Source organism: Pundamilia nyererei, unplaced genomic scaffold (genome assembly GCF_000239375.1).
Source record: "Pundamilia nyererei isolate P.nyererei 1_Seehausen unplaced genomic scaffold, PunNye1.0 scaffold00033, whole genome shotgun sequence".
Taxonomy (NCBI): domain Eukaryota; kingdom Metazoa; phylum Chordata; class Actinopteri; order Cichliformes; family Cichlidae; genus Pundamilia; species Pundamilia nyererei.
Window position 1 is genome coordinate 2,197,221 of NW_005187434.1, and position 12,795 is coordinate 2,210,015.

At 41.0% G+C, this 12,795-nt stretch overlaps 2 protein-coding genes across 3 annotated transcripts in view; both read left to right on the forward strand.

Annotated features, from left to right (window-relative positions):
- The first annotated feature begins 515 nt into the window (after positions 1–515).
- anxa1a (annexin A1a) lies at positions 516–5,656 on the forward strand. The gene is made up of 12 exons (XM_005729475.1): positions 516–599; positions 1,222–1,298; positions 1,989–2,079; positions 2,324–2,418; positions 2,524–2,637; positions 2,878–2,968; positions 3,080–3,159; positions 3,572–3,716; positions 3,816–3,911; positions 4,021–4,079; positions 4,869–4,991; positions 5,142–5,656. Exons 2-12 carry the CDS (start codon positions 1,239–1,241, stop codon positions 5,199–5,201), a joined length of 1,014 nt encoding a protein of 337 aa, XP_005729532.1. The 5' UTR covers positions 516–599; positions 1,222–1,238; the 3' UTR covers positions 5,202–5,656.
- Positions 5,657–8,806: 3,150 nt separating this feature from the next.
- mfsd3 (major facilitator superfamily domain containing 3) overlaps positions 8,807–12,795 on the forward strand; it is a 26,918-nt gene continuing 22,929 nt past the window's right edge. Inside the window, exons 1-2 of one of the 2 annotated variants that reach the window (XM_005729476.2) lie at positions 8,807–8,904; positions 9,365–10,189. In XM_005729476.2, coding sequence (XP_005729533.1) covers positions 9,490–10,189 — 700 coding nt within the window. In that variant the 5' untranslated portion in view covers positions 8,807–8,904; positions 9,365–9,489. The remainder of the gene's footprint in view (positions 8,905–9,364; positions 10,190–12,795) is intronic. The other variant, XM_005729477.2, reaches the window with a different exon arrangement.

Genomic DNA, 12,795 nt, shown 5'->3' on the forward strand with positions numbered 1-12,795 from the left:
CGGTCCATGAAAATATTGTCGGCCATAAACCGGTCCGTGGCGCAAAAAAGGTTGGGGACCGCTGGTCTAGGGTGTATTTCTGGGTTTTCGCACAGCCCGAGATTCAAATTCTAATTATAATGGGCTTGGATTTACAACATTATGAATGAAATTTGCTCTATTTTTTATTTTGCGGGTTGGTGCTCCAGCCAGCCAGAGAGTCCCCCGCCGCCCAGCCTTCTCCTCCCTGTGCCGCAAGCAGCAACCCAACCCTGAACACACCACTCCCAGATGTCCTACATGTCCACGAGATCACAATTTTTATTAACATTTTTTATACCTGGCACGTGATCGGCAGATGTTTTCAAGTAAGCAACGGGACTGTTTTAAATCTGCAGGAGGATCTGTTGCCAGCTCTCTACTGAATCCGGATGTTGCGTTTAGATTGCAGCTGCCGAGGGCACACAGCAGAGATTCAGCCCAATGGTAGCCGCGGAGGGCGGCGTGGGCTGGACCCGTCACTAGGAGTGGTTTGTGCTCGAGTATAAATACACGCTTTCTGTCACTACAACGCCCCTGGAAACTCGGTGAGACAAACTTCTTCTCTTTAAGGCAACACGGTAAGTCTTTTGACTCCCAGGAAATCTTTGGCGTTGTAGATTCTGAACTCAGCTGAGTTTGGAGCGAGATTTGATGGCTTTTGGTCTCCTCTCCCCGATGAGATCTAAAGTTGCAGCAAGGTATATTGATTGGTGCAACTTACGAGGCGGAGAGGAGTGTGAGGTTAAAGTTTGTCTTGACGTGCTCGGCTGTCCCAACTACGTAGAGAAAGCAAATTCTATCATAAAATCAATCGATATAAATAGATATGTTCTATCCCACATTATAATGTATGTCCGTATCAGAGATGAGAGTGGGTGTGGCCAGGGTGTTTGCTACAGATGCTTGTCATTATAGAAAACTGCTTATTGTAAATCAGAGTAGATATCTGGACTTGCACTTGACCTCTCCAACAGCAGATAAAAGAAACCCCTTTTTTCTTTTTTTTTCTTTTTTAGTTTAATGCTTTAGAACTTAGAAGATTGCCAAAAGAGTCACTACTTTGAGCAACATTTACAAAAAATGTTATTTTTAGATGCTCAACTGTTTCTCACAAGGAGAAACAAAACTCTAAATGCTACGATAAATGTTCATATTTGGATCAAACACTGCTGACTTTCTCCTTCTCCTCCTCTCTTACAGACAGACCACTCCCCACCATGTCTTTCATCCAGGCCTTCTTGGAGCAGAGCGTTTACTTGGGCATGCCCGATGAGTCAGTACGTAACACTGTGGTTCCAGTTGCTAAGGCCAAACACCCTGTTTTTCTTTCTTTTTTTCGTCTCTTCCTGTGGTATGCTAGGGTGGAAAAACTGATCTGGCAGTAGAGCAGAGTAGAAAATCGCTGCGTAGGAGGTGTCGATATAAAAAGATTGAATGAGTTTAGATGTTGAAGAGAGGAAGGAAATTAACTAAAAAAAATGGTGGTAGATTAATTATAGAAACATCAAAGTAAAAAGGGGCCTGAACTGTAAAGATTATATGCACAGAGAATGATAACCAGAGAGAGTTTTGGGAATGTATGAGTCACTGAAGCCGGAATTTGAGCTCCTCCCTTTATAAACTCTGCAAACAGAACAAAATGGTACTTCTCCTTTCACCGATTTCTTAGAGTAAGTTTAGAAAAAGTTGCACAAGTTGTAGGATAACAGTTTGGACTCTTTCATTGTTCACTTCAGTCCAAACAGGGCATCTGCCAACATTTTAAAAGCTTTGTGTTGACATCTGAAATAATAAGGGAGGAACCGTAGGGGCTCCTTTTTTCTGCCTTAATTTCAAGGATACAGTCACTGGGTTTCAACACTTTTGTAGTTAAAACATTTGAAAAATGCACCCCTGTATCCCACCTTGTACGTTCCTCTAAACTGCAGACAAGTATTTACCAAACACAATAATCTGGCATGTTTCAGGCTTTAAAGAATGAAGGAACGGTGAAGCCAGCGCTCAATTTCAACCCTAGTGGAGATGCAGCAGTCTTGGACAAGGCCATCAAGACAAAAGGTGAAGCTGAAATGCATGAGGGATGCTTTGGAGCGTGTGCGAGCATGCTTTGGTGTTGCAATGTGTATCTAAGTGTTAAGTACAGACTTTCTTGTCTTCCTTGTCAAGAATCTTAACACCCTCTGCTGGCCATCATATGTGATTACATTCTGTTCTCTGTGGGATCACACACACCAAACAATGAATGCTGAACAGTCATACTGCTGCAGAATGACAGGAATGCTTGTTTTACTCGCTTGTGCAGGTGTGGATGAGAACACCATTATTGAAATTCTGGTCAAAAGGAGCAACGAGCAGAGGCAGCAGATCAAAGAGGCTTACCAGAAGGCCAACGGCAAGGTAATGACAATTAGACAAACACGATCGGAGCAAGAAGTTCCAAAACTGACAGGAAACATTACTTCCTCTGGATCATACATTTAATCATCCGTTGATACCTCATAGCCTCTGGACACAGCCCTGAAAAATGCTCTGAAGGGAGATCTGGAGGAAGTCGTGTTGGCTCTGTTGAAAACTCCTGCCCAGTATGATGCCCAGCAGCTAAAACTGGCAATGAAGGTACACAAACACACAGATGAGCACATTGACAGAAAAGCTATTAGAGTACTTGACTACATTTGTGTAAATGCTTTCTCTGGTTTCACCATGATCTCTTATTGTTGGCACATGATGATATCCACCCACTTAAACATGTTAATCCTTTGTTTTTCTAAAAGGTGGCTAAAAGGCGTTTAACTGGTTTTGTGAAGCATTAAGAGACTTTGTCTCAATCCTTCTATCTGTGCATCTCTGCCTCAGGGTCTGGGAACAGACGAGGACACTCTGATTGAGATTTTAGCTTCCCGAACCAACAGGCAGATCGTAGACCTAAAGAAAGTCTACAAGGAAGGTTTGTGCCAAAGTTCAAGCAACAATCTTCAGTTTCCAGAAGCTAAAATTTGAACAACGACACAAGTATCAGTGGGAAAACTAATTCCACTTTTGCGATTACTTTGCCAAGAATACAAGAAAGAGCTGGAAGTGGACATCAAGTCTGACACTAGTGGAGACTTCAGGACGGCCCTCATTGCACTCTGCAAGGTACTTGAGTGTGTTTTATTTACTGCTCTGTTGCAGGATCTCAAAATCATTTATTCTGTCATAGCACCAGGATGCTCTAAGTTCTGAAACAACATAAGACTCCCCACTGAAGCTGGAACACTGAGCTGATTATAAAAAGCAAACTTACTCCCTAGACACACACATACAGTCACGTGTACTCTCATTTGGATATCTTACAAACTCAGTTCACATTTTAAAGATGAAAGCCACATTTTAATTAAATTTTGAGAAATGTGAAGCTTTCTTGGTGAATTCAGTGGCATTAAATAGAACATTGTTTGTGCTTACTGTGCTTTTTCAGCTTTCCAACTCTTAAAAATATCCATGATTTATTAAATTAGCTAGTTTGATTCCATCAGTACACCAATCAATCTGTTTCTTCATATCACAGGCTGCCAGGACTGAAGGAGTTTGCGAGCAGCTGGTTGACAGTGATGCCAGGGCTCTGTATGAGGCGGGAGAGGCCAGGAAGGGCACAAACTGCGCTGTCTTTATCGACATCCTAACCAGCAGGAGTGCCATTCATCTCCGTCAAGGTCTGTTTGATTCTTGCACCGTTAAGTATATATATTTTTTAAGTCTTATCTTTAACATCTCCTTCTTAGGAATAGCACCTAATCTGTATTCTATTTCAGTGTTTGATAGGTACAAAAAGTACAGCAAAGTGGATGTGGCCAAAGCCCTTGACCTCGAACTGAAGGGAGATATTGAGAATTGCCTCACAGCAGTTGGTAAAGTCAAACCTCTGTTTACGAAACCTCTAAACTCTATTACTTTAGCATTAAATCAGTATATTCTGGATGGACTGGATTAAAACTTTAAAAATATATATATTCACAGTGAAGTGTGCTGGAAGCAGAACTGCCTTCTTTGCAGAGAAACTCTACTTGGCCATGAAGGTACAGTATATGTAGGCTGCTACAGGAACAACTGAATATTACAGGGAAAATAATTCACAAGTGGATTAATGTAGAAGTACTCCTTAATTTGGATGATGGCAATTGCCATTTGAAAAAACTGATTGGCTGTCAATGTGGCTCAGGTTTTAGAGCCAGTTGTCTGCTATTTAGTAGGTTGGATGTTCAGTCCCCAGTTTCTGCATCTATATATTGACATGTCCTTGGGCAAGCTGTTGGTGAACAATGCTGGGCTGCTTTGGCTAATTCACATAAATGATCTAATCTGCTAAGTCACATAAATAATAAACCACTCAGTCAGTGTCGGAAATAGGCTCCCATGAACTGGATAAGTGTCCCAGCATGAGAAACTTGAGCCATGGACAAAGGAGTCTTCATGCATTTAATACATTTATCACTGGGTGAATGTCTGAACATAGTAGCATCATAATGCTGAAAAAGGGTATTCCTTTGCCCACTGGAGCTCCTTTTGACATGTTTGATCTCAGTTTTTACTAAACAAGATAACTAGGTGGATGTTTTTAAGTTACAAACTGACTTTCATTTAGTCAGTTGCATAGATATAGAGAGTAAATCCCCTATAATTTGTCCAGTTCTTGAAGTTCTGTAGCAAAACAGCTCTTCGCTAAATATAAATAGTCAAATCTAAAACCTTTTTACTTTTAAAAATTCCCATTAATCTCATATTTCTGTTATCTTTTCCACATATAATATAATCAATGGTATGTTATAATATAAATGTTTCATGACTGGCTCTTTTCTGCCCTTCAGGGTAAAGGTACCCGCAAGCCTATCTTGACCCGCATCATGGTGAGCCGCTCTGAAATTGACATGAAGCGGATCAAGGAAGACTACAAGAAGAATTATGGCAAAACACTCTACCAGGACATTCTGGTGAGCAAACATCTAAAAGTTAAACCCATTCCAGATGTTCAGTTTTGAATGGATTGTGCATATGACGGTACAAAAATGTCAAAAGAAAACATGTAAAGATTTATGGATTTAAAAAACAAAAAAACCAAACTTGTATTTTTCCCCATTTAGGATGACACCGCAGATGATTACGAGAAGATTCTGCTCGCTCTCTGTGGGGGTGAAAACTAACAGCCTATCGCTGGGATCAAAGCTCATACAGCAGAATATCCATGCCAGTGTACAACTGTGGAAAATCGCCTGTTATCTCTTAAATACATAATGTGCCTTTTGTGCTTGTGGAGACCTGACAAGACTGTCTTTCTTTGCAAGACGTCATGATAGTTAGATGATATTGGCAATGAGCGAATACTAACCTGGAGTTGGCAGAGCAGTGCAGATAGGCCGTTTCCTTTCTGAGAAATCCTTTTTATTTCAGCGCAGATCTCATAGCATTATGCCAGAAGATCTATGTTCTAGACAGACTTTGCTTGCACTTACTAGGTTCTATAACTAAAGTCCAAAGAGAAGCTGATGTGATCACAGTGCAGCTCATGTATCCAGATCACCACATGCCAATAGCTTAATGTTACCATTGCTCTTGAAGGAGATTTGATGTTCTGCAAATAAAAGCTTTTTTTACTGAAGTGGTCTTGATTATTTATAAATTCATACAACACATATCAGACATGAGAACAAATAAGTGGTCAAGGTTTACATGCATACATTATGGCAGGGCTCTAGAGTGCGACCAATTTGGTCGCAAATGCGACCAAATTTTTCAGTGGTGCGACTAAAAATAAATAGTTGGTCGCACAGGTGCGACCAACTGTTCCGGTAACAAACAAAAAAAATCTCTGTAACTCTCCGTGTGGTCAACAACAGACACACATTTTGCCCCTATCGTGGACTAAACCAATCAGAGATAGTCAGGGGCGGGACCTCTCTGATTGGCCGTGGTCCAGTTGAAAGTGCAGGTGGAAGAGAGAGGTGAGTAGCTTGAATAAAGCGATATCAATTCATTAACGAATTCCACACAAAGACCTAAACACGGGGCGGACCCAACACATCAGAATCAGCTTCGTCTTTCTCGGCTTTCTCACCCGACGGCCCGAACACGGACACGCTGTCGGAGCTTATCGATTCTTCGGGTCCGCGCTGTGTCTTTTTGCGCTGATTCTGAACTGCAGGTTTTGTCTCTCTCCAACCAAAATTCACCGAGCCAGCAGCAAAAGAAGCAGCAAACTGCGCTTCACATTTGATCAATGTCGTCATGAATTCCCTCTGACTTTTGCTGTTTTGCTTCCACCACGATAAAAAATCACACTTCCTGCACAGCTCTCTCTCTCTCTGTACTTCAGGAACAGTTTCCCGTCTCAAATCTGTTTTCTGCATTATTCATTCGCTTATTACCCACCAGTCTAGCGTTGTTTACAGCGCTTTTTCTTTTTTCACTTAAATGACCTCGGACAAGAAAGCCTAATTTCTGCTGTTCAATACTGAAGAAATTTAAATTTCTTAAAATTATGCAAATTTGCAGAATATTGCAGAATATTTTTAAGGTTATCTGCTATAAAAAGCCAGACCAGGAAAATCTCCTTCATGTTTTCCTGTGTTTTATTCTCAGTTACTTTGACACAAAAGCATCTGCTGTAATGTTCACAATTCTGATGAAGTCTCATGTGTATCAGTACTGATAAATGATCAGAATTATAATATTTCTGACTGTCTGAGGCTAAATTGAATCAAATCAGGACTTTGAGAACCGGAATTGAATGGATTATAGAAATCAGTGATGATACTCAGCCCTAGTGAGCAGCCTAGGCCTGAGAGAAGTGGATGTAGCTGTGGGTAATAAGAAAAGATGAAAAGAACTATTGATAACTTTTTTGTTAAGTTAAGGCCTGATCTGTCTGAAATTCATAGCCAGTGCTCTGACACGGTGCCATCAATATTTGAATGCTGAAAAAGCACAGTGTATCCAGAAAACACATTATATGCTGCAATAAATGCACTGCCCAAGTGTCCCCTCTCCCCACGGCCTTTCAGCAGCAGACAACAGCAAACAGGTCGTCAGAGGAGGCCGAGATGATGATTAAGTTTAACATTTTCTACAATATTGACAAAGCACTTTAAGCACAAGTTTGTTAGTTAATAATTTAGAAATTAATATTGTCTGTGTGGACTTCCCCCCCAAAGAAAGTGCACATGTAAAACTGCGGTGTTAAGCGATGCGGTTGAAAAATTTGAGTGCGCCTAACTTTTGTGCCGGTACGCCTAACTTTTTAAAGTTAGGCGTACTGGTGCGCCCATGTCAAAAAGTTAGTCTAGAGCCCTGTATGGGTGTGAATGTCTTTGAATTGTTATTTTTCCAGGGTGGAAGGAGTTGTGCTGAAGGTTCTACAATGTCTTTAACTGGACAAAGCCAAGGCCTATTGACTTGATCGTGATTGACAACTAGTAGTTTAATTTTGCCAGCATAAACCAGATTTGTTAGAGCTATTTCTAAAGGGGGGGGGGGGGAACCCTGATAATTTATCATTGGTTATTATACATAAGTACAAGTTATTTGGATATATCAACACTTTACCAAGGTCTGGAAGAAGACCCAAACTGTCACCCACAGATGACAGGAAATTGGTTAGGATGTTTAGGAACCATCAAGGGTCAAGCTTGTCATGAAATGGAAACTGCTGGAATGCCAGCGTCACACTCCTAAGTGAAGTGAGTTTTACATCACCATGAACTACAAGGGTGCCCACCAAAACAACCCTTGTTCCAGAATTGACAACCTCGAATGAAATTTGCAGCTTCCCACACGGACGAGCCAAATGTCTTTTGGAGATGTTTTATGATTATATGAGAAATGAGCTTTCAGGCCATAATTACAAGATCTGTTTGGAGGAGTAAATGTGAGGATTTCAAACCTAAGAGCATGATGGTGGTGGTGGCATCATGCTCTGATCTAAGTCATTAAATATGTATTCTGTGCAATAAATCCACTTTGTAAAAAGAAAAGTTCAAAGAAATTATTAAAATTTTCATCTAATCTAAAAAAAAAACAACCCCCAAAAACTGAATTTCTCAGAGGAACCCAGCCAAGGGATTAATAAAGTTTCATCTAAAAGCCCAAATTACCATGACATACATTTCCATGACATTTTATATGATGTTGCCAAATATTTACACATTGGTAGTATGAGTACAATATGAATACATTTTAAATGAGTCTCTTAAGTCCATATAACGTGTTTTCCCATCATGTGCTATATAGAAATGCTGGTGTTGATTTGAAAACCGAGCCAGATGCAGAAAGCGTGTTCAGCCGTTATGTGATTACTAGATGGGTAGTAATGAAAATATCTTGCGTGGTAATTGTAAAAAAATTTAAAAATAAAAATAAAAATATTTAACCTCCTAAGACCCGAACTCTTCCACGGCATGCATTTTCAATTTTTCTTTGATATGTGGGCATATTGGGGCCCGATGAATGTAAAAACAAAGAATTACCAGATATTTTTTTTACCTTATTTTTGTTTTTATGAAAAATAAGAGCCACATATGAGGATATTAGTTTAAAATTTTGATAGAACAGTAGCAGTATAATGTCCTCGTAAGTGGATATCAGGCCCTTGTAGAGCAGAATTGAGTATTTTGGTCTAAATAACCCACATATGTGGACGCCAGGTCCTAGGAGGTTAAAAGCCGGTATATATCATTTCACGTCAAAAAAAAAAAACAAGTTTAAATGATGGAAGAAACTATTCTTGGTTTAGCATCGCAGAAAGGGGGATTGTTTGGCCAGAATCTGGCAACCTCAAAGCTCATCCCGACTGAAAACAAGCGGAGCACCCTCTCCGGTTAGCTGGCACAGAGCTAACTAACTTTCCTTTAAGTATGCTTTAAGATTTTGCTTAGAACAGACGCTGATATTTTTCTAGTTACTTCCGGGTCAAAATAAAATTCCAAAAATAATACTGGACTTCTGATGAAATATGTTTTAAGCTAATCGCTTGAGTACGTTTAGCTTGAGAGCAAGCTAGCTTGCTAACGGTAGCCAGGCAACAAACTTAAATTGTGCACCTGTAGTGAAATGTAAACGATGCAAAGTCGTGTTTGAGTTGTGATGCAGGGTAAACGATGAACCTGATGCAATGACAACAGTACTGAACATGATTAGCACGAGTCATTGACTTTGAGGGGGCTCTCGTTAGCTGGGGCAACGTTGCTGGTAACTGAGCTGGGCAGAGAAGCAATAAAGCAGCAGTGAAGACCCAGCCTTTTAAGGCTGCCTGTATGAGCTGTGGACGTTCACTGTAACAACCTTTAATTTCACACTCTGTCTTTTATTTCAGGCCTGCGCACCTGGAACAACCAGTCCATTTGAGGGAGTCCCCTTTAATCAAAACAATGACGGTGACCTGACCAATGGACCAAGCCAGTGTCTGCTCTACCACAGGGTCACGTTTGGGGATAGATCATGAATGACAAACTAGTGTTCTTGGGCCTGCTGTACTTTGTCCAGGGCATTCCCTATGGTCTCCAGTCATCGTTGCTTCCTGTATACCTGCGAGGAGCTGGGCACTCTCTCACACGCATCGGTTTTACCAAGATCCTTTACTTCCCCTGGGTACTCAAAGTCCTCTGGGCGCCTTTGGTGGACCGAGTTGGTACTAAGCGTCGCTGGCTGGTGGGAACAGTCTCTGGCCTTGCTCTAACATGCCTCTCCAGTGCTGCCCTGGCCCCAGAGGCACATATTTGGGGTGTAGCTGGAACCCTGCTGGCAATGAACACCTTGGCCTCTGTTCAGGACATTGCTGTAGATGGAGCTGCAGTGGGGTTGTTAAAAGGACGTGGGGAGCTGGGCCTTGGGAACACAGCACAAGTTGTAGGGTATAAAGCTGGGTCAGTGTTTGCCGGAGGTGGGCTGCTAGCTGTGATTGACGTGGCTGGATGGAGCTGGATGTTTATGCTGCTGACATTTGTGTATGCTGGTGTAGCCCTGTTTGTGTGGGGGGCCCCTGTGTTGGATGATGAGACTGTGAGGGGCCAGCAGGCAGACGGCAGCAAAAAGGGAGGGCAGGGAGCAGACGCTGTGCGGCCGTGGAGGGTGTGGAGGAAGCTGCTGGCAGTGCCTGGCACACCTTGGACAGTTCTCTATGTGCTAACATACAAATTGGGTAAGTCTGATTATTATTCAAGCACTGGTTTAAGTTTAGGTAAAGTGATCTGTTGTTATAAATGTTCACTTATTTTCCAGAAGGGCAATAATGCTCAGTATTTATTGTCAATGTAGTTATAGATTTGTTTTTTAATTGTTCTCTCATAGTGTATGTTTGTTTGTTTTTTTCTTTTTAAAGCAGAATTTTCCTTTTTTGATATTTTCACTTATACACTTAACTGGCCACTTTATTAGGAATGCCTTGCTAGTACGGCTGCCACAAGCGATTATTTTGATAGTCGACTAGTCACCGATTATTTTTGCAATTAGTCGACTAATCAGATCATGCATCCATTGAACGTAAAACGTACAGCTTATTGCACCAGCATGCATCTGCTCTTATATAAATATCATTAGCTTACAGGGCTCTAGACTAACTTTTTGCCATGGGCGTACCGGTACGCCTAAATTTTATAATAATTTATATAATATAATGTGTTTTTCTGGATACACTGTGCTTTTTCAGCATTCAAAGATTGATGACACCGTGTCAGAGCACTGGCTATGAATTTCAGAAGGATCAGGCCTTAACTTAACAGAGAAGTTAGCAATAGTTCTTTTCCTATTACAGCTACATCCACTTCTGTCGTGCCTAGGCTGCTCACTAGGGCTGGGTATCATCACTGATTTCTATAATCCATTCGATTCTGGTTTTCAAAGTCCCGATTCGATTCAACTTAGCCTCAGACAGTCAGAAATATTATAATTCTGATCATTTATCAGTACTGACTAAAACACAGAAAAACATGAAGGAGATTTTCCTGGTCTGGCTTTTTATAGCAGATAACCTTAAAAATATTCTACAATGTTCTGCATATAAAGTTTAAATTTCTTCAGTATTGAACAACAGAAAAAATAGGCTTTCTTGTCCGAGGTCATTTAAGTGAAAAAAAGAAAAGAAAAAGACAGCAGCCGACAGCGCTGTAAACAACGGTAGACTGGTGGGTAATAAGCGAATGAATAATACAGAAAACAGAGATTGGAGACGGGAAACTGTTCTTGAAGTACAGAGAGAGAGAGAGAGAGAGAGAGCTAGCTGTGCATGGAGTGTGATTTTAATAGTCGTGGAAGCAAAACAGCAAAATTCATGACGACATTGATCAGCGTGTCCGTCTACGGGCTGCCCGAGAAAGACAAAGTTGATTCTGATGAGTCGATCCGCTCTGTGTTTACGTCTTTGTGTGGAATCCGTGTACCTGCTCTCATTTGCTGTTTGGTTGTTGTTGAAATGGTTTTGTGAGCTTTAATCTGAGAATCTGGCATTTCTGGCCAAACACAGTTATATCTAAAAGTCGATTCAGGATTTAATGAATTGATATCGCTTTATTCAAGCTACTCACCTCCCACTCCCACCTGCACTTTCAACTGGACCACGGCCAATCAGAGAGGTCCCGCCCCTTACTATCTCTGATTGATTTAGTCCACGATAGGGGCATAATATGTGTCTGTTGTTGACCACAGGGAAGGTTGCAGATTTTTTTTTTTTTTTGCTACCCGAACAGTTGGTCGCACAGGTGCAACCAAATGGTTTTTTTTAGTCGCACCACTGAAAAATTTGGTTGTATTTGCGACCAAATTGGTCGCACTCTAGAGCCCTGGCTTACAACTTGCAGTGTTTAAGGTACATGCTAACTAAAAATAAAGACAAGATGATAGTTTATTAAAGTTTAATGAAATTTGCAGATTGTTTCGGTGGAGTTTAATAAACTCAGTCTCGTCTGCTCCTTGCTATCTAAAATATAACAGGACACCGGAGTATATTCTCAAGCATCTCACACTTCTGATAATCAGTTGTCTGCTTGACGTTTATTCAGCTGCGTAAAAACTATAACTTTATTTCTCAGCCAAACCGATTTACTCAGGAACGAATAAAATACTAAAAAAAAAAGCCAAACAGTAACATTTTTAAGTTATCTAAGTGACTTATATTACATGTTTAACCTGAGTAGCGAAAGACAGCAGTGGGTTTGAAAACAATTTGCTGGGAGTCCGGTGTTCTCACAGGCTCTAGTGAGCCTTGAACCCCGGCTAACGATCGAGCTGGTGGGTAACAGACGTCTCCGAAAATGTTGGAGCGCTTTTGAAAATATGTGGTGTCTTTGAGGTTTTGAGGTTTACACAGTTACATTCTCGCCTGAAAACATGTTAAACTTTATTTTGTGACCCAAAAAGAATAATAAGAGTAATATTAAAACTAACTAGCTGCCGCTGGCAGCTGCGCTATGAATTCTGGGACACTGCTTCTTCTTCGGGGTTTAACGGCAGCTGGCATCCTTATACATGCAGTGCTGCCATCTTCTGTTTCAGTCCTTTATTACACTCTTAAATACTACTACTTATTCCTGCGTCTTTTGGGATCTTACAAAGCTTCAAACGACGCGTCGACTATTAAATCAGTCGTCGACGATTTTAATAGTCGACGTAATCGTTACTAGTAGACTAGTCGTGGCAGCCCTACTTGCTAGTATCAAGTTAGACCTGCTTTGAAGACCCTGGAAAGGCTCATCCTGGACCAGCTGCGACCCATAGTAAGACCACATCTGGATCCCCTTCAGTTCGCTTATC

Coding starts and splice junctions, on each gene's coding strand:
- anxa1a (XM_005729475.1), top strand. CDS start 1,239: ATGTCTTTCATCCAGGCCTTCTTGGAGCAGAGCGTTTACTTGGGCATG. Junction 1,299..1,988: donor TGGGCATGCCCGATGAGTCA/GTACGTAACACT, acceptor GGCATGTTTCAG/GCTTTAAAGAATGAAGGAAC. Junction 3,717..3,815: donor TGCCATTCATCTCCGTCAAG/GTCTGTTTGATT, acceptor ATTCTATTTCAG/TGTTTGATAGGTACAAAAAG.